This window comes from Neomonachus schauinslandi, chromosome 4 (assembly GCF_002201575.2).
Source record: "Neomonachus schauinslandi chromosome 4, ASM220157v2, whole genome shotgun sequence".
Taxonomy (NCBI): domain Eukaryota; kingdom Metazoa; phylum Chordata; class Mammalia; order Carnivora; family Phocidae; genus Neomonachus; species Neomonachus schauinslandi.
In genome coordinates, this window is record NC_058406.1 from 134,372,408 (window position 1) to 134,396,404 (window position 23,997).

At 38.6% G+C, this 23,997-nt stretch overlaps 1 protein-coding gene across 1 annotated transcript in view; it reads left to right on the plus strand.

The window, feature by feature from the left end:
- STMN2 (stathmin 2) overlaps positions 1–23,997 on the plus strand; it is a 50,368-nt gene that overhangs the window by 13,961 nt on the left and 12,410 nt on the right. Inside the window, exons 2-3 of the mRNA XM_021688183.2 lie at positions 11,499–11,594; positions 13,990–14,162. Of these exons, the coding sequence (XP_021543858.1) occupies positions 11,499–11,594; positions 13,990–14,162 (269 nt within the window). The remainder of the gene's footprint in view (positions 1–11,498; positions 11,595–13,989; positions 14,163–23,997) is intronic.

Consider the following 23,997-nt stretch of genomic DNA (forward strand, 5'->3'; position numbering starts at 1 on the left):
TTCCTTGATCTTTCCTTCCTATGAACTCTTATAGCAGATTTACTGTCTCCCAGTAAATGTGGGAATTGGCCATATATCATCAAATAGCACCTTTTGCTAACATCTTCCTGGTCATTTATTGCTTCCCTACTACACATGAGCCATCTACATGTCTCATGTCCTCCCTAGGCTCTTTTTCCCCACTTAATTTTTATGGCAACCCCCAAACAGGTTTCATTATCCCCACCTGACAAGAAAGGAGAGCGGAAGCCAAGGGAAGTTAAATGACTTGCTCTGGGGCACAAATGTTCCGGACAGAGCTAGGTTTCAAATCTAGTGCTCACTTCCCTGCACTCCAGCTTCCTCATCATGCGCTGTTCTTACTTCCTGTTTTGCTACAGACATTTCTCTGTCTTCGATCCAACCATGCTGAGGGCTTTTAGATAGAACCACGTTCCACTTACTTTGTCTCCCCTGTAGCACCTCTGTGGCTGGCAATAACCCTACTACTATAGGCTAACGTGTATTGAGTTCTTAACTCTGCGGGGATCTGTGACTATGCCAAACACTTGCGAGGGGTATTATCATCCCCGTTTTCACAGGTGAGAAAGGGAGAGAGGAAAAGACACACAGGATTTAAGACAAATCAGTCAAATCCCAGAGTTCACCTGGTTAACCACTGTGTCTCTCTTGGACATCGTAGGAGCTCTGACTGTGTTCGTTGACTCGATGAGGTAAGGATGAACTAAGAGAAGCTGGCAGAATTGTACAAAACAATGTTCCACAACATTTCACTCTAGCGAAGCCCGGTAGAACTTCAAAAGGTCACTCAAGAATATAGATCAATTGATAGAAGAAGAACCTTCACTAACAATTTCTTATATCAGTACAGCATTTTCCCAGCACACACCTAATTCAATCCTTACAACAATTTTGTGGATAAATAAACTCCTGTTCAGGTTTAATAAATTGTTTAAAGTTGAAAAAATCCTGAGGGAGAGCATAAGTCTTCAGCTCCTATTCATATTCTTTCCATTAGGGGGAAAAAGAAAACAACATTGCATATAAATGTAGAGGAAACATTCCCTTGGCTCCTTCTTCTCCTTGAATAGAGATAGTTGATTATCTGCTGTTGTGAAGAATAAAGGTGGTAGGGCTTTCTTTAATTTTTCCAGGGAACCACATAATCATAGTTGTGCCATTAACTAGTGCCATTTGAAACTATCCACACAGCTACAGCTAGGGGGTAGGTGCTACGTGAGAGAAGCAAACAACTTCAAGTATGCAGAAATACCAGTCTGTAGCATAAAACGAAGCTAGTACATTTAGTGGAGAGAAAAGTTGAACTCGGGGTGTCTAGGTGGCTCAGTCGTTAAGCGTCTGCCTTCGGCTCAGGTCATGATCCCCGGGTCCTGGGATTGAGCTCCGCATCGGGCTCCCTGCTCTGCGGGAGGCCTGCTTCTCCCTTTTCCTCTGCCTCTCCCCCTGCTTGTAAACTCTCTCTTTCTCTGTCAAATAAATAAATAAAATCTTAAAAAAAAAAAAAGAAAAGAAAAGAAAAGTTGAACTCAATCTGGCTCCAACATCTGGGCTCTTGACTCTCACTCCATACCTACTTTTTTTTTTTTTTAAGATTTTGATATTGAAGAAAGACATTGATTTATTAAAAGCCTACCATCACTTTCATTTAGGACGCACCTTTCCCACTTCTGTTTTCCATTCTGTCCCTGCCACCAGCATCACCCCACCACCGATCACCCCCTAAGGGAGCCTTCAAAGCAATAAAAGTTATTAATTTGATCTCTTCATCTATAAAATAAGAATAATAGATGATTTCAAGTGTTCCTTCCAAGTCTAAAATGCTGTGGCTAGTGAGTCCAGTTGCCTTAGACTAAGTTGTCTTTTATATTTGTAAGCGATGACACCAGCTGACTAGAATGCAGAGCTTTCAAGAGTGTTACATACTCGCTTTGTATGTTGCTTTACGTTCCCTGCAGAAAACTATACTAATTCAAGTTCCAGTGTATGATCTGATGAATCCTATTTCAGAAAATGAGTTTTTACCTGGCAGATCTGGAGGAAGTAGCATTTAATTTCCATAACAAAAAAGCAATTTCTGTCCTCTAGCTGGATTAACCTGAAGGGTTTCTTTCATGCCTCGAGAACAAGAATGGATGCTGAAGATCCCACTGCAGACACGGTAACATTAAGGTGCTTCATGCTCACCTCCAAGGCTCTGTTACTTCCTCATCCTCCCAGAGCTACTCAAGAATAACATTACTACAGTAATTTTTTTAAATATCAGGTAGTTCTAAACCTTAACAATATTTATATTTCCTATTTTTTAAAAGATGTATTTGTTCACTCTATTCTCCATAACATAGGGTGACTGGCACGTTAAGTGTGACTAGCAAAGTCACGATTTATTTTCAGTCAGAGGGAAAAACTAACTGATTATTCAGTTTTCATTCACTATACCAATTACAGAAGCATGTAATGTGTGGTTTTTGAATGGAAGGCTGAAATAAAACTCTACTGAATGTGATTTAAAAATCTGACTTTTTTTTTTTTTAGATTTTATTTTTTATTTATTTATTTGACAGAGAGAGACACAGCGAGAGAGGGAACATAAGCAGGGAGAGTGGGGGAGGGAGAAGCAGGCTTCCCGCCGAGCAGGGAGCCCGATGTGGGACTCGATCCCAGGATCCTGGGATCATGACCTGAGCCGAAGGCAGACGCTTAACGACTGAGCCACCCAGGCGCCCTAAAAATCTGACTTTTTAGGGTGCTATTAAGTAAATGTTACATACTGTGCATTTTACAAAGTTTCATTAAATGAGATCCTGGAATTCTCATTAGGTTTTTGGAAGCAAGCAAAATGCTTGCCCTTCTATGAGGTTTTTGTGGCCGTTGTCTGAAATAGTTATTTTCTATTAATTATTTATGTACCATTTATTTCCTAAGAAAACATTTAGGGAGACCAGTATGAGTGGAGTTTGTATACTAACCAGATAAAGATTCTATCCGGTAGAACTTTAAGAAATATTTGGCAGTGACACCAAGGTAAAATACTTTTATTCACGATTGATGCTAGTAACTAAGTAGCATGTATTTTGTAGAACACACTCAGAACTAAAACAATAATATGGAGCTTTTTGAGGGCACCTGGGTGGCTTAGTCGTTAAGCGTCTGCCTTCAGCTCAGGTCATGATCCCAGGGTCCTGGGATCAAGCCCCACATCGGGCTCCCTGCTCCGCGGGAAGCCTGCTTCTCCCTCTCCCACTCCCCCTGCTTGTGTTCCCTCTCTCGCTGTCTCTCTCTCTGTGTCAAATGAATAAATAAAATCTTTAAAAAAAAAATATGGAGCTTTTTGAATGCATAGAAACTTCACACCATTCCAAGGAAGTAGAAGTTTACATAGAAACTCTTCAAGAGGGCGCCTGGGTGGCTCAGTTTGTTAAGCGACTGCCTTCAGCTCAGGTCATGATCCCAGGGTCCTGGGATCGAGTCCCGCATCGGGCTCCCTGCTCTGCAGGGAGCCTGCTTCTCCCTCTCCCACTCCCCCTGCTTGTGTTCCCTCTCTCGCTGTGTCTCTCTCTGTCAAATAAATAAATAAAATCTTTAAAAAAAAAACTCTTCAAGAAATATGCTTTCAACTTTTAGTGAGTTTTCAGACTGATAGAGGAATTCAATCAAGATTAACATCTAGGGCTTGTCACACAAATTGCTGTGGGGTCTCTGCTTAATCCTACTGTTTCTTCACAGTGTTTTCTATAAATTAGTGTGTTCCATTATATGAAGACAGCCAGCCCCATCTTGTAATTGACAGATAGGATTTTCTCTGGATTCATTTTTTGTATCCTTAGTATCTAAATCACTGTCCATTCAGGGAAAAAGTCAACTGGCCCATTAACTAAGATAAAGTCATCCGAATCTTATATGACAGGTTTTTTTTTTTATTTTGCGCTTGTGATAAAAGTCTTGCATTTTCCATTTCTGAAAGTTCTTGCTTTCACTGAGAACATAGTAGGTAATTTACTGTATTTGTAGTTTCATACCATTTTATGCAATGCAAAGACACAAGACACAAACTTAATTCTAAAATTCATATGAAGTAGAAACCAGGTCTTATTTTCTGGAGAAAAGCCACACACTACAACAAAGTGAGAAAGGAAATCGGGATCATTATCACTGATAACCAAAATATTTTTGATTCTAGAAATTGAGCCCACAAATGCACTAATTAGTCTGGATAGGAAGTGTGAGTTTTGGCTGAATTAAGAATGGGTGGAAAGTATTTTTCCAGTCTTCACCCCCCCAAAATTAAAAAGTAATGGGAAGAAAAAAAAGTAACAGCGAGTGATTTAAATTACTTAGATGCCAGAGGAAGCCATTTTGCAGACATAATTCAGAGAACATCATGGCAGCCTCAGATGACAGTTGCTTCCAGCTCAGGAGGCTACAGGGAACGGAAGAGTCATTCCTATGTGAGAACTCTACTCAGCCAGATGAACAGACTCTCCTGAGTGTCTGAGATGGCTCTCTCTCACTTAAGTCCCAACCATCTAGCTATCATTTTAGGTTATCATTTTATTCATACTACCTGGTAGTGTTGAAGGCCTAAGAAAAGATATCCTTTAATACTCAAAATTAGGTGGGCAATGAAGTCTTGAAATATAAACAGAATGAAGTGCTTTCATTACTCCTGTAAACCAGTGTAGTTTAATCTTCATGTAGGACTGTAAGAATGTCTTTCATTAGAGGGAAAGAAAAAAAGGACAAAACCCTGCATGATATAGTGGGATTCTCATTAAACTCGGCAGGAGCTTTAACTGGAAGCAAGGGTAAGGTGAGGTCTCAGACTGGTACAATTTACTGCTCTTATAACAGTTTTTATCACAAGGACTGATTCAAGTCATCCAATTTCTTTTCCTTGTCACAGTTGCTTTGCCAAGAATCAATCAAATTGAAATTTAAGAGCTTCAATTTTAAGGTTGTTTCTGTACAACCCAGTGATGGGTTGTATAGCTTTGACCTTCTTAAATGTCCCTTAATTTGATTTGATATCTGTTCCTGCAGGAAAAGTATGCTGTTTCATCTATTCAAACATCAGTCTTTCAAACCCTCCCTGGTCATTATATCTTAGGAAACCATAATTTTGGTGGGGGAGAGCTGGGTAGAATGAATGTAGACGGAATCCATTTTTGTACTAAGCCAATTAACATTACATCATTGTAGCAGAAATATCTAGAACATTACCTCATATCAGTGATCTTCTGGGATGTTAAAATAGATCTTCAAAAATGTGAGATTTATTTTTCATGTAAATGTTGAATCTTCAATTACATATTCATCAACTATATTCATCAACCATTTTTAAGGTCCAAATTCAAGCTAATATAGTATACAAGTGTTTTAAATAAAATCCTTTTCATCTATTTCCTCTTTCAAGAAGAAAATCACAGTGATAGAGCACCCAAAAGTATTTCTAAATAGGATGATAGATTTGACTTTTAGAAAATAATCTGACCTCAGGCTCTAGGACCCCAAAGCAGTCAAACTACCAAACGTAATACACACATACACACACACACACACACACACACACACACACACACGGGCCAAAATCAAGTTAAAAGAAGGATGAGGAGCTTAATTTATGACATGGAAAAAGAAGGTGCCAAAGAAAGAGCTGTAAGTTCACTGATTCTGATCTATGTGGAGACTACATATTTAGAAGAGTAGGAAAATAATTATATATGTGTTTGTCTATTTCATATTTTACTAAGTGTAATTAACCTCTCTGCTGCTTTAGTCTAATCTAATCGAAGATCTAATCTGACTATTAAATCTCTAGTATCGATTGTACTGTTCTCCTTGGTGCTCTTCGTTCTTCAAAGAAGAAAATACTGCTCAGATTCACACACACACACAAACACAAAGGAAAAAGAAAAAAATGAGAAAATTCAGGTAATTGCCAGACAAAATATACCACTCTTAAAATATCCAAATAACTGATGCAAAGGGGTTTTTTCCCGTAAAATACCTAGATAATTGCCACTTTCTCCACTTACCCCATTAGCTGTGATATGAATGTATAAGGATATATTCAGTCATATAAGAATATATATACTCACAGTTCCTTTTGAGAAACTGTTCCTGAGTTTTCTAGCCATCTCTGCACCAATATTTACTATCCAAGTAAAACATACAAGTAAAAAAACAAAACAAAACCTTTCTTTCTGTAAATCTCTGTACTTAACCTACAGTTGTGTAGTCAGTAAGTCACATGTGGTAATTAATTAAAGAACAAATGCCAAAGAAAAATGGAAAGAGAAAAAAGTCTTGGATTCTTTATTTTCAAAGGCAGTAGTAACATACATCACTTTCTTGTTAAAAACAATATGTAGATGGTGAAGATGTGTGTAATGCATCTGAACAGATTGTTGGAGGAAGTGAATGGCATTACAAACAAGGCACATAGAGTCAGACAGCCTATATTCAAACTGAACTCCACACTTTATGGTCTGTTGGATATTGGGCAAACTACTCCATGTCCCTGCATCTTTTTCTTTCATCTGTAAATCTAGTCTAATTATAATATCTTTCTCCCAGCATTGTTGAGAGGATTAAATGAGAAATGCATGCAAATATTTGAACTCAGTGCCTGATACGTTCTTTGTGCTCCAAACCCAAATAGCAACTGCTACCATGATTCATAGTTCATGGTAGCCATTTGGAAGAATGGAAAAACAATTAGCATTCATAATTCATAGATCATTAGGTTAAATGGGTATTGCTATAGAATCATTATACATCATATGGGTTGAATTTTAAATGAGTTCACTAGAGAAATACACTAATTTGCAAACATTAATAGTTAATAGCAAATGCAACCAACTATGAGAAAGATTATATGGAATTACCTGTTACTTCCCACATCCTCACAAACATGCACAGAACTCTACTTGGTGTTGGGGTGTAATGAAAAAAATAATATATGCCAACTTCCAAAAACCAATGAACGGGATTGTCAATTCAAAGTATGAAATATCAATAGTGAAATCTTATTAGCACATTTCTTTATAGCCTTCACATTCGTTTGGGATTTTTCATTGTTGATTTTAAAAAAAGTTTATCCTGGGGTGCCTGGGTGGCTCAGTCGTTAAGCATCTGCCTTCGGCTCAGGTCAAGATCCCAGGGTCCTGGGATCGAGCCCCGCATCGGGCTCCCTGCTCGGCGGGAAGGCTGCTTCTCCCTCTCCCACTCCCCCTGCTTGGGTTCCCTCCCTCACTGTGTCTCTCTCTGTCAAATAAATAAATAAAATCTTTAAAAAAAATGTTTATCCAAATTCCATATATTTCAACCCACACTCTATTTTCTGCTAGGCCAACCTATCCTACTGGACTCAGCTTTAGTGACACTTTGTCTGGAAAGTTTCCTTAACCACCCATCTATAAGGATCTCTTGCCCTCTTCCCTCTGCCTTTGACTCCAAATACAGTTATTGTTTACTATCTATTCTTCTTTCATAAGGTCTCTTGTATCTATCTTCCCTTTCTTTTCCCTTTGCTATTCCCTACTATTTTCTTAAGCCATACCACATTACTTGCTGAACTTCATTCAGTTGTGTCTTAAGTGTATCTCCTGTAACAGGTCCTTCCTGCATAATAAAATGACTAGATAAATCTTTCTAAGAAGAGCCTTTCATGAGGTAACCCCCCTTTTCAAAATGTTCAGAGGCTGCCTCTTGCTAAGATAATTGTAATGGCCAAATTCTGATAGTGAATGAGGATATTATTAATGGGCTTCAATCAGAACTATGCAAGCAAACAGGACTTCTAGCTAACTCATTCATTCTCACCTCTGTGCTTCTCATAATTTCCCATGGAAATATTCCTGAGAGTGGACTCAAAACAGAACACTCAAGCTTAAATTTCTTTCAAGTAACATGTGGAAAATTCATGATATTCTGACATTCTGGTAAAAAATATATATATATACCTGTGGTTGTCTTAATGTGAACACAATATCTTAAGTCATAACCTTTTCACATGAGCAAAAGTTCAAAACATCTTACCCAACATCTTAGAGCAAAACTGACCTCCAGGAAGTCTTTCTATCAGGGCACAACTCCTGAAAACCTCATTGTCGTGTAGTCCATGAAAATGAAGTGAATGATGCTCCCTATAGTTGAGTTATCATTTCTTGCATGAACTCAACTCACTGCCCACCCATAAAAGCCTTCCAGATAGCTCCTTCAGAACCCCATTTCCATGTCAACAATAATAAACCTACCTTCTCCCTTCCTTGTTTTCCTTAACACTATTCAGTCTTTACCATCCAGGTCCATTTGCTCTGGTTGCTGTATAAAATACAAGTCACCCAATTAAGTCTGAATTTCAGAAAAGCGAGGAATGATTCTTTAGTATGTCCCATGCAATTTTTGGATTAAAACTTAAGTAGGCATCTTGTATTTTGCTTGCTAAATCTGGCTACCCTTCCTGTAAAGCCATTCCTGACCACTCTCCCCATAGCTTCAAGGCTTTGAGGTTCTTCCGAATTTCCAGCACAAATCACCTGTACCTCCATTTGACACCCTATTTTGCACGAGTTTCTATCCATATACTCCATATTTTTATATCCATATACTCCACTTCCCAGGTTTGAAAGCTTCTTGAGAATGAGGATAACCATTATATTTCTTTGTAATCCCATAGTGCCTCACAGAAACTCCTGCCCATCAGTGGTGCTCATAAATACTTGTTAATTGAGAGATTGACTTAAAATCAATGAGCAAGCTAGCCAACAATGATTTATTAAGCAATAACCTCCTTTTCCACCCAGACCTGTGAGTAAGATGTAGCATTTGCCTCCAAAGAGCCTATAGTTTTGTAAACAAAGATTACACATCAAAACCCAATAGTGACTGCCTTAGACAGTATAGAATCACATATAACAGTATATAATCAAGATTGTGTAGTACAGCCAACTAAGGGCAATGGGAGATCAATGTGGGCAGCACCGCCAAGAAACAGAAACCCTGAGGAGGGAGGAGCTGAATTGGGATTGAAATTTTGGCAAGAATTTAGATGAGAGGAGGGGATTAGGAAAGGCAATGCCATGTGGGGAAAGTTTGGGCAACTGTACCAAGTGAACAGGAAACCCTTCTTCACTGGAGAGCGTGCCTTTGTTGTAGGGAAAGAGTCAAGATGTGCTTGGACTTTGGTTGCAAGTGGTTTTAAGGAGCTCCCTAGGATTCAGAGCAACTATATAAGTGAGAATCTATGCAATGGCTGCTACTGGGTATATTCATGCCATGGAGAATCATGGGCCTCAATAAAAACAATGTAAGGATTCTCTTAAGTAATCACCCACAGAGGTCAATTGAGTTTTGTCCCCAAACCACCTAGGAGAGGAAAGAACAAACGTTTTATCAGTCATGGTTATACATTACACATAGGGGTCTAAAGTGTTGGTCCTTGACAACCTTTACATCTTCTGCCTTCATTAACCTATCAAGTGTAATAGAGCAGTGGCCTTACTAAAAATTATTGAATTTCATTTCCAAGAAACCGAAGACAGATGTTGAGGAGTATTCTTTTCGGTAGAAATTCATGTTCTTCTACAGTGCTATTTTAATCTGTTACTGCTCTATGAGATAGAGAATCTTATTTTATTTTTATTTTGGGGTTGGCCCTCCCTAGTAAAGTTGGTGTCTCTAACGTGCTCCTAATATGTGCTTAATTTTTCAAAATATTTTGGATACCATATTGCTTTCTCTTATTAAAAAACAAAAAAAGGCACCCGCCTACAAAACCTAGCTGTTTTGAGTTTTATTCTTCATGGAATTAAATGTATTAAACCACCAAATGTTTCTCTCTGACAGAAACTGTGATTCACACTAAGCATCCATGTAAAGACCTGCTTAGACCCTTATAAGTGACACAATTTTATTAACTGAATAAACAAATAAGACAAAGAAATATGGCTTCAGCCTTCTAAAATTCCAAAGGCATCCAATGAAATCTCTCAAAGTAGGTGTTAGCAGGACTGTTACGCAAAAGGCAAATTGTGTTGCTTATTTTAAAGGAAATAAGCTAAACAGGGAGAAAAATTCTCTTAGAGTGACCCTCTGGATGTGTTAGTTTGAACCATATACAATATGGCAATATTTGATCTTTGCATGTGGTTCATTGATATGCAAGTATGTCCAGCCTTGACACACTGAACCTCATCCTAAAAGTAGAAATGGAAAAAGGCCTCTTGGCAATCTTGATACTGATTGATTTACTGCATTTTTATCTGGAGGCCACATGTGACTTTAGCCTCTGGGTGCCAGTTTCATTTGCATAATTGGTGGTGGGGTGAGTGGACTCTTAGCTAAATGATCTTTTAGGACCCCCTGAATCTAGCATTCTGTAGCTCTAAAACATATGGGTGTTAAATCTGTTTCCTGTTAGCCAACAAAAGATGGATTTGTCAACAATGCCCCAAATTAATCTTCTGGGAACTCCTGTCTTCCCAAGGTACTCAGCCTTCCTTGGGTTACCATAATGATCAGAAGCCCCTGCCAAAAGAGAACCATTACCCGTGAGATTGAACATGTTAGGGCATCGCCATTTGTTTATATTTTTCCGCAAGTTAGTACACAGTAGACCTATCATTTCTCTTCCATTTTTCTTAATTCATTGATAATCAACAATGGTGAGAAGATTTCACTTCCTTATCTCCATCTGGTCCTCTCTTGTCCTGGTGACAACCAGCACTGATGAGATGCCTTCCCAAGTTACCTGGGCGGGAGGCCTCTTGACAGAGACAGGGAAAAATGAAATAGGGAGGGGGAGTGAAGGATGAGGGAGATCACTCACTGAACTCCTACAGTTCCTTGGCAAGGTGGGCACCCAAACCGGGTTCCACAGAGGAAACGAGAGCCTTATAAGAGCTCAGATCTAGCTTTATGGTGTGTGGAAAGAAGTTGCAACAAGAAAGTGCACTCGGGGATAAAGAGGAAGCAGAAACATAGATTCTTGGAGGATGCATCCACTTGAGAATATCCTGATGGTTCTCTGCTTGTCCCTGACTGAATCCGTGGCCACTCAGGCCAAAGCAGCAAAGGGCACCTCCTGAATCATACTTATGTGCAGTAGACTTACATATGCGTGTACTCGGATGGACCTATCTCTCTGCTAATTTTGTCTGGTTTTGCTTCTTCCATGTCCTTTCTGTCTCTCCTCCCTGTCCTGCTGGATCTTAATTCCTCTGACTTTCCTTTCTTTCTCTCACTCCCTTTCTCTCACTTTTTATCTAACCTGCTATAATGTGTCATTTATGTCCTCTGTAATAAGGAATATGCACTTGAGAGTCCTGTTTCAATCTCTCTTTCACTTATATTTTTGTGAAGCCGTGTCCCTGGCAATACTCATTCTGAAAGAGTCTGTAACTGTTACTTAGATGAAAAGAAGCATTAAGAGGAAACTCAGAAAATGAAAGATACTAATCTCAAGTCTTTTATTTTAGCCTACAAGGAAAAAATGAAGGAGCTGTCCATGCTGTCACTGATCTGCTCTTGTTTTTACCCGGAACCTCGCAACATCAACATCTATACTTATGATGGTGAGTTGCCTACAATAGAAATGCTCCTGCCAACATCATTTGGAAAAGCTTAGATACACTTGTTTCTCTCTCACAGCTCCTGATAGAATTAAATCAATATTTTGTAGATCTCACTACTGACTTGTTGTGTCTAGCTGTTTGGTCTTATTGATTGCCTATTGCTCAAAACAGTTTGAGGGTTTCTTGTTTTGTTTTGTTTAAGTAAACTCTAACCCCAACATCAGGCTCAAACTCACAACACTGAGATCAAGAGTCACACATTTGGAGCGCCTGGGTGGCTCAGTCGGTTAAGCGCCAGACTCTTGATTTTGGCTCAGGTCATGATCTCAGGGTCGTGAGATCCAGCCCCATGTCGGTCTCCACACTCAGCAGGGAGTCCGCTTGAGATTCTCTCTCTCTCCCCCTCTCCCTCTGCCCTTTGCCCCCCATGTGCTCTCTCTCTCTCTAAAATAATAAATAAATAAATCTTTTTAAAAGAAAGAGCCACACGTCCAACAACTGAGCGAGTCAGGTGCCCCTAAAACAGTTTGAGTTTGATGCTAACAACAGCACATTAATATCTCTTAAGAAACAGAGCTAGATGGTTGTTAGAAGCCACATCCAGCATATCAACATTGACAACATGTCTAAAGCTTTTCTTTGCAAATAACATAATATGCTAAGCTAACATAATATACTGTTAGACCAAACAGTAATTTGCAAGAAAACGCTTTATACTTAGGAAACTCAAAAGAAAAAAATCAACAACCATCACTGTTTCCCCCTTATTATAGTCTTCATAAAGTTCCCATATTTTGAGTATGCATGTCAACAAGCTAACAAGTTCCCATGATAAAAGTGACTTATGACTGAGGCCCCAGATAAAGAGAACTAAAAAAAAAAAAAAAGCCTAAAGAATTGGCATGACTATGAACTTCACTATAGTGCAACACTTTCCGTTGGATTTATCCAAGTTCATTCTACTTAGTTTGCTTTTCTTCCTGGCTCTGCCACTATCTGCCTGACCTCAGGCAAGTAACTTAGATTTTCTGAGGCTTATTTAACTCTCGTATCTTCCTCGCACAGTTGGTGTAGGGTTTAAATGGTCTAATGCAAGTCAAATGCTTAGCACCAAGCCTGACCGCTTGTAAGCACTCAAAAATGCTAGCTATCATTGCCCATGATATCACCCTCACTTAATTCAGTCAATGTAATTAAAATGTTTGAAAGAGTTCTGTGTGTAGCAGTCAAAGCTGAGGTATAGACTGTCAGCTTATAGACTGTCAGCTTATCATGTTTCTTTTCCATATGTGTAAAGACATACATTAAAGACCAGCTGAAGGCGTCTGTGGCACTTAACCCCTTCGGTGCCTTTAAAGCCTAGCCCAGGACTCAGAGGCTCTTTCCATCCCAAGTTATGCTAACACAGCACAAGTGTCATAAACGCTAATTAACCCTTTCACAAGGCAATGTCTTTCAGGGGAAAGGGTTTCAGTTTCCAACCAAAACTTTCATTAGAATGCAGGCTCAGTGCCCACTTTGTGTAGGTTCATTCAGTCAACAGATAAACCGGACAGATGCTTCCTCGGCTAGATACAGCTGTGACCAGTAATCCAGCCACGTTCCTCCTGGAATTCTAATATCTTACTATGTGCTGTCACAGAGGCTCCAAAGATAAATACAGAACAGGCCTCTCCTTGGAGGAACTTAGAGCCGACAAGAAGAAACATACATACAATATACAAATAATCAGTAAGCAGACCGCAGTGTGATTAAGGGCTAAACTTGAGATGACACAAAATGTATTAGGAAGACAGGGAAAACAGTGACAGGTTCTACAGCTTTAGGGATTGAAGACAAGGGAAAAAGGAAGTCAGAAGTTATGGATAAGCTGAGTCTTAGAAGCTAAATAGATAAATTCAACATTGCTCGTGCACTGCTTCCTAGAAGAATTGGTAGAGCATGTCAAATTTCCAATAAACCTTTGTTATTTTTTTCTTCCCCATTTAGCCCAAAAATGCCTCCAGCCATGGTAATTTTCACAAGATAAATCTAAATCTGTGCTACTTTATTTTCATGTGAAGCTCATGTTTATTCAAAAGGAAAATAAAGTTCAGTTTAAAATCAATTCAGGCTCTTTTTTCCTAAGTAGGCTTGCCATTATTCGACTCCCTATGGACATTGTTGAATCTCCCAACACTGTAAATATTTATTCTGTTGGAATATATCTGTAATGATACTAAAGAAAGAGGTCTTGTATGTTCAAAACAATGTAGAACAAATAATCACAGGCAGCATTTATTCCTATTGGCCAGAATAACAAGGCTACTTGCAATTGCCAGAATTCAAATTATTTAAATAAACCCCCTGCTTCACTGCTCTGTATGCTTAACATTCTCAAATATTCATTACTCAGATATGGAAGTGAAGCAAATCAACAAACGTGCTTCTGGCCAGGCTTTTGAGCTGATCCTGAAGCCACCATCTCCCATCTCAGAAGCCCCACGAACTTTAGCTTCTCCGAAGAAGAAAGACCTGTCTCTGGAGGAGATCCAGAAAAAACTGGAGGCTGCAGAAGAAAGAAGAAAGGTAACTTCTCCCATAGGTTTTTAAATTCTCTCTTTTCTCCGTCTCTTCCCTTCCTTCCTCTTCTCTCTCCCTCCCTCTCCTCCCTCCACGCCCCACATATTCTAGCAGAGGTTCCAGGGGACAACTGCCTGTGAACCTGCAACATCCCAGCACGTGTAGGTCTTCAGTAGACATGGTGCCAGGCTAGTTCAAGTAAAAATTGCTGCTTTTAGGCTACTTAAAACCAAAGATTTGCACTAAAGAGCACTAAAAGAACTTCAATACCTTAGTGCTCTTCTCCCTCTCTTGGATCCCCTATCACAAAAACTTCCCTGCCTTTGTCCACAGTGCATATCCAGGAAAACAGCCTTAGGTAACTTAACTCCAAGGTTTGGAGGTGGGGAGGGGTGCAGGACTGGTGATTCCTCCTTCTCGGGGTCTGTGTCTCATCCCCAGTGTAATGCATGGTTTTCCATGAAACTATAGACCACCAGATCCTCCCCCTGAAATATCTCTGTCCAGATGCTGCTCACCCCAGGGTAAGGTCCCTAAGCTTGCCTCTGTCCTCAAGGCCTCACTTCTTGCCCTTGAAGTTGGTCAAGATCTCAATCTATTAGTATCCTCCTCTACCCAGTTCTAAGCCTTGATGGCATTTTTGTCTCTCTTTTCCATTGGTCCCTGTTTGTATTAGAGCACTTTTCTTTTGCCAAATCTCTAATTTTTCGCAATTAGATGACTAAGAAGTCATGGGTATTAAAAATGGAGGGCACTCAGAAATCCCAAGGACTCTACACATAGAGATAAAAGTTATGTCTGAATATATCTGTACCAACCATGTGATTGTTAAAGTCCATCCCACCAAAATGCTCTTGACCAACCCAAATGGAATTATTTTTAGGTAATTCATTCCTATATTGTATTTTCCACTGACTTTATCACAAAATCTTTTTAGAAGCACGTAGTCACTAAGAATATGCTCCATGCACAGTATTAATGGAAATGAAACTCTGCATTTATAGTAATTTTTTATTTTATTAATATATTGCCTATAAAAAGTTAGCCAATGCATTCAACACCTCTATGTTGGGTAGTTACAAAGAAAACAAAGATAGTCTTTCTCACTGAATTCTCTAACGGTCAAAATGTGGCAAAGCCAAACGTGTATGTGCGAGTATGTGTGTGTATAATGTGTGTACATATATGAACACACACATATATGTAATAGCAGATAACGAGAAAGACTCAAAGATTAGAAGACCTCAGATTAAATTTTCTGAGATAGAAAATACTTTTTGTTTTGATCTTTGTAGTTGAAAAATCTTCCTATGTCGGAAAAACATACGAAATACAATTTCAGTTTTCATTGAAGAGTGAGGTTCTCCAAACATCTGAGAAGTATTTCTTTACATGTATGCTTATTATATTGGATCAACTACTGTTATCATAGACGTGGATTTTAAAAGGAGGAAACTGAGCTACTAACCCAAGTCTATGTACAGGAAGTTGCCTAAAAAAATGTTTAGCAGGGTTTTTTTTTGTTGTTATTTATAGCTTTCTTCTTATAGTAAAGCTAAATTAACTAACAGTTACAGTCCATCAAGACTGCTACCCACAGATATAAGTAACTAACTACAACAGTGAGGGTGTGTTGCATTCAAAGCAGTTCAAGTTCTCTTATAGGTACAGGTCCTAGGTTGTCATATAGAGATGCTGTGACTTGCTTAGAATAGAAAGTCAGTGACTGAGCTGAGATTGAAACTTAAAGATGAAAATTCAACATCATGGTTCAGAATGTTGCTGGTGTTTCCAGGTAACGTATTTAATTTGAAGGATATTGTTAAAAGGAAAGAACAACACAGAGATTATCAAAATTAACTGGGTACTCTCATAAAACTCCCTGAGTTAGCTAATTACTAATTCTGGTAAGATTCCTACACTCTGATGATGATAAATTATCAACAATTACACATTTATACAATTGAATTGAACTAGAAATTGGCCTCATGGCTAAAAGACATTTACAAATATAATCATCCAGCATCATGACAACAGGAAAAATCTTCTTTGAAAGCCTTTAAAATCAGTATTCCTTCACATGTCTGGTATTACTTCTTACAATTTTCAAGGCAAAAATCATATAGATTATGTCCTGGCAGGGTTTTAATTAGAAGAGATATAACTGATTAACAGAAATTACCAACTTAGAAAAATCATTAATTGATTTTATTCTATTGGCTTGTGCCAACTTAATTAGTGCTCTTTAGAAGACTTGTTAATTCTCCTCGAAGAACCTCCAGCCAGTGCGTATGTGTCAATGATTACCTTAATGAGGACGTGCATATAACCAAAACTGAATTCAACTAGCTAAAACACAAAGTGGGTATGTGATTAAAATATCTAGGAAAGGTTACAGCTTCAAAAACACCTGGATCCAGATCAAGCAGTACGGTCAGATAAACCTTTTTAGATCTATCATCGATCTCTTCCTGCCTCTAATTGGTTTCAAGACCAAGAAAGTTTAGTTTCCAACAGTCGCTCCCAATTTATTTTCCTCACAAATTAGCCACTGGAGCAGAAAGAGTGCTTTTCTTTCCCAGTAGTTCTAACAAAAGTCCTGGGATTGAGCCTCCGTGTCCTGTCCTGGGTCACACGCCCCGGCCCTGAGCCCATCCTTGTGGAGGAGGGGATGCTGTACTTTGATTGGCTAGCCTGGATCACATAACCTGCAGAGGCATTGAGGTAAGAATCCTGCAGAGAAATGTGGAGGAGTAGAGCCCTAAAGGAAAATTGAGGTGTTGTTATCTAAAAAGGGGGAAATGGAATTTAGACAAGCAGAATGAGAGATATCCACGATTTTTATCTGTAGAGGTTTAGCGTTAGTATAACAATTACAATAACTACTTAGCTCTCACACTATTCAGTTGGTAATTCTCCTAGCCTTGCCAACATGAAAAAAGCAATCTCTGCAGCTATATAGACTAGAGCTATCCAACAGAAATATAATGTGAGCCACGCATGTATTTTAAATTTTTCTAGCAGTCACATTTTAAGAAATAAATAACATGAAACAGACCTAGGTGGCTAGTAGCTACTGAGTTGGACATACAAATCATTAGACCAGAAAGATTTTAATGAACCACGGAGGAATTTTAGGCCTAACTTTTTCAAATTGGTACCAGGTAATTATTCAGTTCAACTTTACTATTTTTTTACATATTTTCTAAGAATTACACTGATATAGAAACTCAGAAAGTTAAAAAGAAACTGCCATGCTATGATTTCAATCCTTACATTATCAGAACAAACCCAGGTGAAGTTTAAGACCTACTGGAAGTAATAGGATCTTCTAAATCTCACACTTTCTTCTTTGGCTCCCTCAGCTCTGTATTAACTTGTCAAGTCCTCACTGTCGGGAGGGAACTTCCCTGGGCCCAATGTTCACCTGCTGGTCTCTCTCCTGGTGTTCAAGTTTATTATTATTATTTTTTTTGGTAGCACTTAGCACAATTAGTAAGCATATATTTAGCCCTAATACTCTCCCCTATTAGATTATAAACACCATGAAGGCATGGATTGTGTCTTTTGTTATTAGTCCCTAGGAATAATTAGTACTACAAATATTTTTAAATGAATAAGTAAATGATAATTTTTAGAGCCAAATGTTAAAGCGGCAATATATCACTTGTTTTGACTTTTTATTTCATCTTCACATCCTAAAACAAAATTATAGTCAATACACTTCCAAAGGATATCTTCTGAAAGTGCACTAAATAAATTATACAATCCAAAGAATTCTTAGTCTGGGAAAAATCACTTGATCAACAGATATATTAAGAACCTACTATTTGACAGGTACTGTTCTAGCTAATAGAGATGCCTCATCAACCTTATTCCAATTGGGAAGAAATAGCTAATAAATAAGTATATAATACATCAATCACTTCTCGGCCTTTTGGCTAAGATCAAGTGAAGTATATAATACATCAGATGACACTGAATAAAGCAGGGCAAAGGTAATTGATAGTGCTGGAGTGGAAGGCACTATTCATATAGTGTGATCAAAAAAGGTCTCTTAAATATGAGAATATTGGGGGGGGGGGAAGCATGAAGGAAAGTAGTAAGCCTTAAACTCTTCTCTGGGGATAGAACTCTTCTCTGGGGGTAAAGAGATTAGCAAGTGCAAAGGCCCTGAGGTAAGAGTGTGCTAGGACAGTTTAAGAACACAAAGTTCAGTGTGGATGAAGCAGAAGGAGCAAGGAGGGACTAGTAGGAATTGAGGTCAGAAGGTAGCATTTTAATGACTTTGACTTTGACTTCAATTGAAATGGGAGATCACTGAGGAAAATAAAACCATTTCACTATTTGATGTGAATCACAGCATCTTTTCAGAAAAATATCTGCTTAAAAAAGCTGGGTGACTAGAAAAAAAATAGTGTTAGATAACTAGAGAAGACATGGAAGTGTTCTAGACTAAGAGAATGGTTCTGAACTAAAGATACTCAGAGGTGAGAATGCATAATGTGTGTTTTCAGGGCAGTGGGTAGACCAGTGTTACTAGTGGACTTGGTTTGGGAGTTGGAGACTAGTGAGGTGAGATTGTGAAGGGCCTTGAATCCCAGGTTAGGTCCTCAAACTGTATTACAGAAAACATAAAAAAAATCACCAAAGGCTTTCAAAAATGAACAGATGTCCAACCTAGCCCAGGGGTCAGCAACATTTTGCCCTGGGTCCATTTTCTTTCTCATAGTTACAAATTATTAAAGATTCTGCCTATCAAACATACTATTAATAGTAGTATAATATTAATATAATAATATTAGTAAATTAATATAATAGTATTTATATTCCTTTTGCCATGGTTATAATCAAAGGAATCTTTAACTGTCAATTAATATTTTTGATTATCATAAAAAATAAGCATTTTCTCACTAGATTGACTTAATTCTAACTCAGTGTGAATATAAAAATAGGCATAGACATAAAGGTGAAATATGATTTCTGATAGGACTTCTAAAACATAAAAAAAAGCTTATGAGCCCCTTTCCCCTCCATTGGTATCATCAAAAGGCCTGCTTTTGGGAGTTTAGGGAGTTTAGGGACCACATCTGGGAACCAGTGACCTGGACTATGTTGCAGAGGCCTTCTGGATTGATAGTTAGAGGGCTGTCATAGAGTCATGTCCACATGGGCTCAAACTCACTTTGAGATAAATGTTTTGGCAGTGTCCCCAATTCCTCACACCATCTGCTGACACTATTGCAGCGCAGGCCATCTGGTTACTAGGTTGGACAATCCCCCTTCAGGTTCCTTTGAATCAGAATTAATGCCCCATTGATTGGTTCACAGAAGAAATTGGTTACACAAGAAATAAGTCTTTTTCCTGCTTTTCCTCCTCTCTTTGATTATCTCTGGGAATCAGCATTTGCCTCCATAAGACCAAATTATCTCATGAGGTCAGCTTGAAGCTCATATTTTGAAATCAAAGTTTCCATACTGCAACTGACCCACCTGGGTGAAACACTTTAGTCATCCATCCTTTCAGCCAGCCAGCCATTTATTCATTCAACAAATGTTTAACAAGAAACAACAGAGTGAAGCTAACCATATCCCAGTTGGCCCAGGACAACTCCAGCTTAGTCCTGTTTTTTTTTTTGATATCAGTATTATCATTTCAATTTCATAAGTGCCCCAGTTTGGACAACAAATTATATGGTCATCATAAGCCAACCATAGTGTTTAAGAGAATCTTTAAAGAGCACAGTGGGTAAGAACATATGTTTAAGACAATACCTGCGATCAAAGTCTGGTTCTACCACATAATAGCTGTGTGACCTTGGACAAGTCACTAACCTGTCTATGTCTTATTTTACCCATCTGTAAAATGAGACTAATAATAGGACTTCTGTCGTGGAGTTAATGTGAGAACCAGAAGACCTATCCTACATGAAGACACATGACATGCACTGTGGGACAATTTGCTATTATTATGCAAAAACACATCTGATTCCTGTCCATAGAGGCTATATAGTCCAGCAAACTCACAATTTTTTAAAGTTTATTTTATTTAAATTCAATTAAACATATAGTGTATGATTAGTTTCAGAGGTAGAGTTCAGGGATTCATCAGTTGCATATAACCCCCAGTGCTCATTACATCAAGTGCCCTCCTTAATGTCCATCACCCAGTTACCCCATCCCCCTCCCCTCCAGCACCCCTCAGTTTGTTTCCTATAGGTAAGAGTCTCTTATGGTTTGTGTCCCTCTCTGTTTTCAAAAATTCACAATTTTATAAAGAAAAGAAGTTTCTTATTAACAAAGATACTGAAATGTTACCATACATTTCATAAATATTTTCAAATATTATAAAATTTATTTATCAAGTTACAAAGAAGGAGAAACAGTCTGATAGGTAGTGGGTATATAAATAGGTCTGCCCAGCTACCAGTGGCCTGAAGAAAATTAGTATTAGGAAAAAATGATGAAAATTTAAGAATTCTAATGACATGGATAAAATCTCACCCTAAAATAGATTGAATTAAAAAGAGCACTACTCAAACCAGTTTAGTGAGATACCCATACTGACAATATTGGTGCCTGTCAACCCCAAAGTCCCCAAATCTCTGAAAGAAAGATGCATTGCTTATTTTTAACAAAATGGAATAAAGTAGACCATGAGTCACCAAACTTGACAGACTTACCTTTTCTGTTTGTTGGCATCTCATAGATGGCAATTAAAGTTGCATCCAGGAAAAGAGGGGGGTGGTTTGTACAGCAATGGATTATGAGCTAAAGTGCTAGATTATTTGTAATTCAACATTCAGGAAGCATCTGCTGCGTGGAGAATTTGACACCTGGTCCACAGAACCCTCATGTGTGTTGTCCCCTCAGTGAAGATCACCACCACCACCCTCCCCCCATAGTTCTTTTCCTAGGAGTTCACTACAGTAAACTCAGTGCAGGCTTTAGCAGAAGAGCTCACTCTAAAGGTCTTTGGGTTTTAATCATTTTAAAATTTTTATTATGCTTCTCACTCTTCAACACAAAGTGAATAGGGCACCCTTTTGTTTTACACAATTATATTCAATTATCATATCTTAACAAGACATTATTTATGATTCCAACTGGGTTACTTATGTTTTTTTCATTGTTAACAGTAAAGCCAAAAATTAGAGACACGTCCTCTAACTTAACATTGTAAAGACACTCATACTAGGAGATCTAGTTAGTGGCAAGTAATATATCCAAATGATGAAAGGAGACATAAAATAAAGGGCTAGAAGTGTGTTCACTTCCGAAGTAAGTGGGACACTAGCACTATCTAAAATACAGTCTTAAATCTCTTATGTGTACATAAAATAAAGTGAGTTTTATATACCACTTAACTCAAATTTATCTTCCATTTCATTTGTATAGTAATTAAATTCATACTCAGTGATACAAGGAATGGTAATGAACCTCTTTGGAAAATGTTAAAGTGTTCCTAAATGTACAATAACTCCTCTCCCTGTCTCATTATTTTTCGCTTCATGTACGTCTCATGTAATCATTTCAGTGATACTGAGTTCATTGTGGGGAGGTTTATGCCTAGAAAAGGTTTTCACCGATTCTGTGCCTCCATTATTACAGTAGCAAGGTGGGGAAGGTTCCCTGATCTCCCAGAATGTCGTGTTGGATGTCTCGGTTCTATAAATAGTTTGCCTTGACATTTGCATTATATCAGCTGATGATTATCATGCCCTAATTTTCCATTTCAGTGTGTCAGTGATCTTCTATATTAGGTACATGCTATTCAGAGATGGTCCTCCATGGTCAGATCCTTTTCCCTTAAACAATTTATTTTTAACAACTTTTAGCAAATCCTACCTTTCAAGCCTCCCAGTCGGGGTTCTTTTCTGCTAATCTGCCCAAGCAAGAAATAAAATAAAAACACCTCTTCCACCATGCAGTGAGAACTTTACTTCTGCCAAAGTGAAGGGAAATATTTCCACATTTGTCTAGCACATATTTTTATTCTACATCCTCACACACACCTTATATTTTAAGGCAGTTTTCTGAACTAAATGCTTTATTTGCTCACTGATAGAAATATTAGAATCATAACCAGTTTTCTTCCTTGAGGCTGTGACTGGGAGATTAAGGTGTACTTTTTTTTAAGATTTATTTATTTATTTGAGAGAGAGAGAGAGAGCACAAGTGGGAGAAGGAGACAGAATCTCAAGCTGATTCCCCACTAAGCGTGGAGCCTGATGAGGGGCTCATCTCACCACCCTGAGATCACAACCTGAGCCAAAACCAAGAGTTGGAGGCCTAACCCACTGAGTCCCCAGGTGCCCTTGGGAGATTAAGGTGTATATATGAGAGAATCAATGTTTTCCTAAGAATAAAGTCAGAGAAGTTGTAGGCAATAATATCTGGGTGCTAGGCTGCAGAAGAAAGAAAAAGGAGTATGACTGTCTCAGCAGTGGAATTATGGAGACCTTAGGAACTGAGGTAAAGGCCCCAAGACTATTAGCTCTGCATAAGAATGTGTTTAAGAGTTGAGTACTTGTGAGGAGAAGCCAAAAGAGGGCGCCATCGTAAGTATTTTTTCAGTGTGGAATTCTTTCCATAATCAATTTCATGTCATATATTTTTTTTTTACTGGATGTGAGCTTTAAATATTTGAAACACAGGTAATCATTAGATCCTAAAAATGAGTTAGTCGAGACGATGGTGAATATAACCTTCCCTCTGTGTAAGAAAAGACACGACAGGGAGGAGCAGGCCTGAAGTGGTACGGTTTGGCCCGTCTTCATCATTTAGCAGTGGCCTCACGTGAGAATGATCTGGACTGCCTTCTGTTTCTGTTTCACCCCATTAATTGTGCTGAAGAAATACACTTGACATCGATGCTGGGTAGTCTCATTTAGCCCCAGTGGCTGCCAAAGTACTAACGCCATTAACTGAGGCAGTCAAACGGAGCCAAACGCTCCACCAGTAAGGCAATAGGCTGCCCTCCATCACTGACGATGGGGCCTGTGGGAGTGTTTGTTCACGCAGACCAAATGTGCCTCACCAAGGCGAGACATTTGAAAAGGTATGGGCTGCGATATTGTCCTTTGAATCCCCAGGGCTTCCCTTCTCAATTCTCTTCCCCTGCCGTCTCCTGACTGTCTTTAGGTCTTTCACAAAAGAAAATGAAGAATGCAAATACAAACTGTAAGTTAGAACACAATTTTAAAAGTGCCACAGTAAATTTGAGCACCTGAAATTAGAAGTTACTCAGTTACCCCTTGGTAATGATAACTCTCTGGTAACTGTCTCTGTGAGCTGATACAGTGAAGAACAGCAAGCACATGATCCCTTGCCCTGGAGTCCATCAGAGAGAAACTTTACACATACACACACACACACACACACATCTGTAGTTAGTGTGTTTCTGTCACAATTCAGTAGTCCTGGTAGCAGTAAAGAAGCAAAATCAATGTAGGATGCTTTACCTATAGTCCCACCGAGAGGCAGGAGGACGAACCAGCTAGAAAATATTTTTTCATGTTTCTTCCCAAAAGGCTCCATTTGATTTTGATTTTATTCTGTGTTAACACTTTCTCGTTATTTCTCATACTGGGTTTTTTGTAAACTACAACAAAGCAAGAATGTGATGAGTCTACTGAAGATGTCAGTGAAATCATTTGGGGGTTAAAAGAAGACATAGGGCTAGTTCCCAAAATGTTCTAATCTCCAGTGAGTCACTAGATCTCTTCCTGATGAACTTCAGAATAAACACATCAGCAAAGAGTCTTAAGGCTGCCTGATTTTACCATTCCTGTAGAACTGTACCTGAAGAGAAGTTTCTTCCCCTGTCAAACTTCACAGT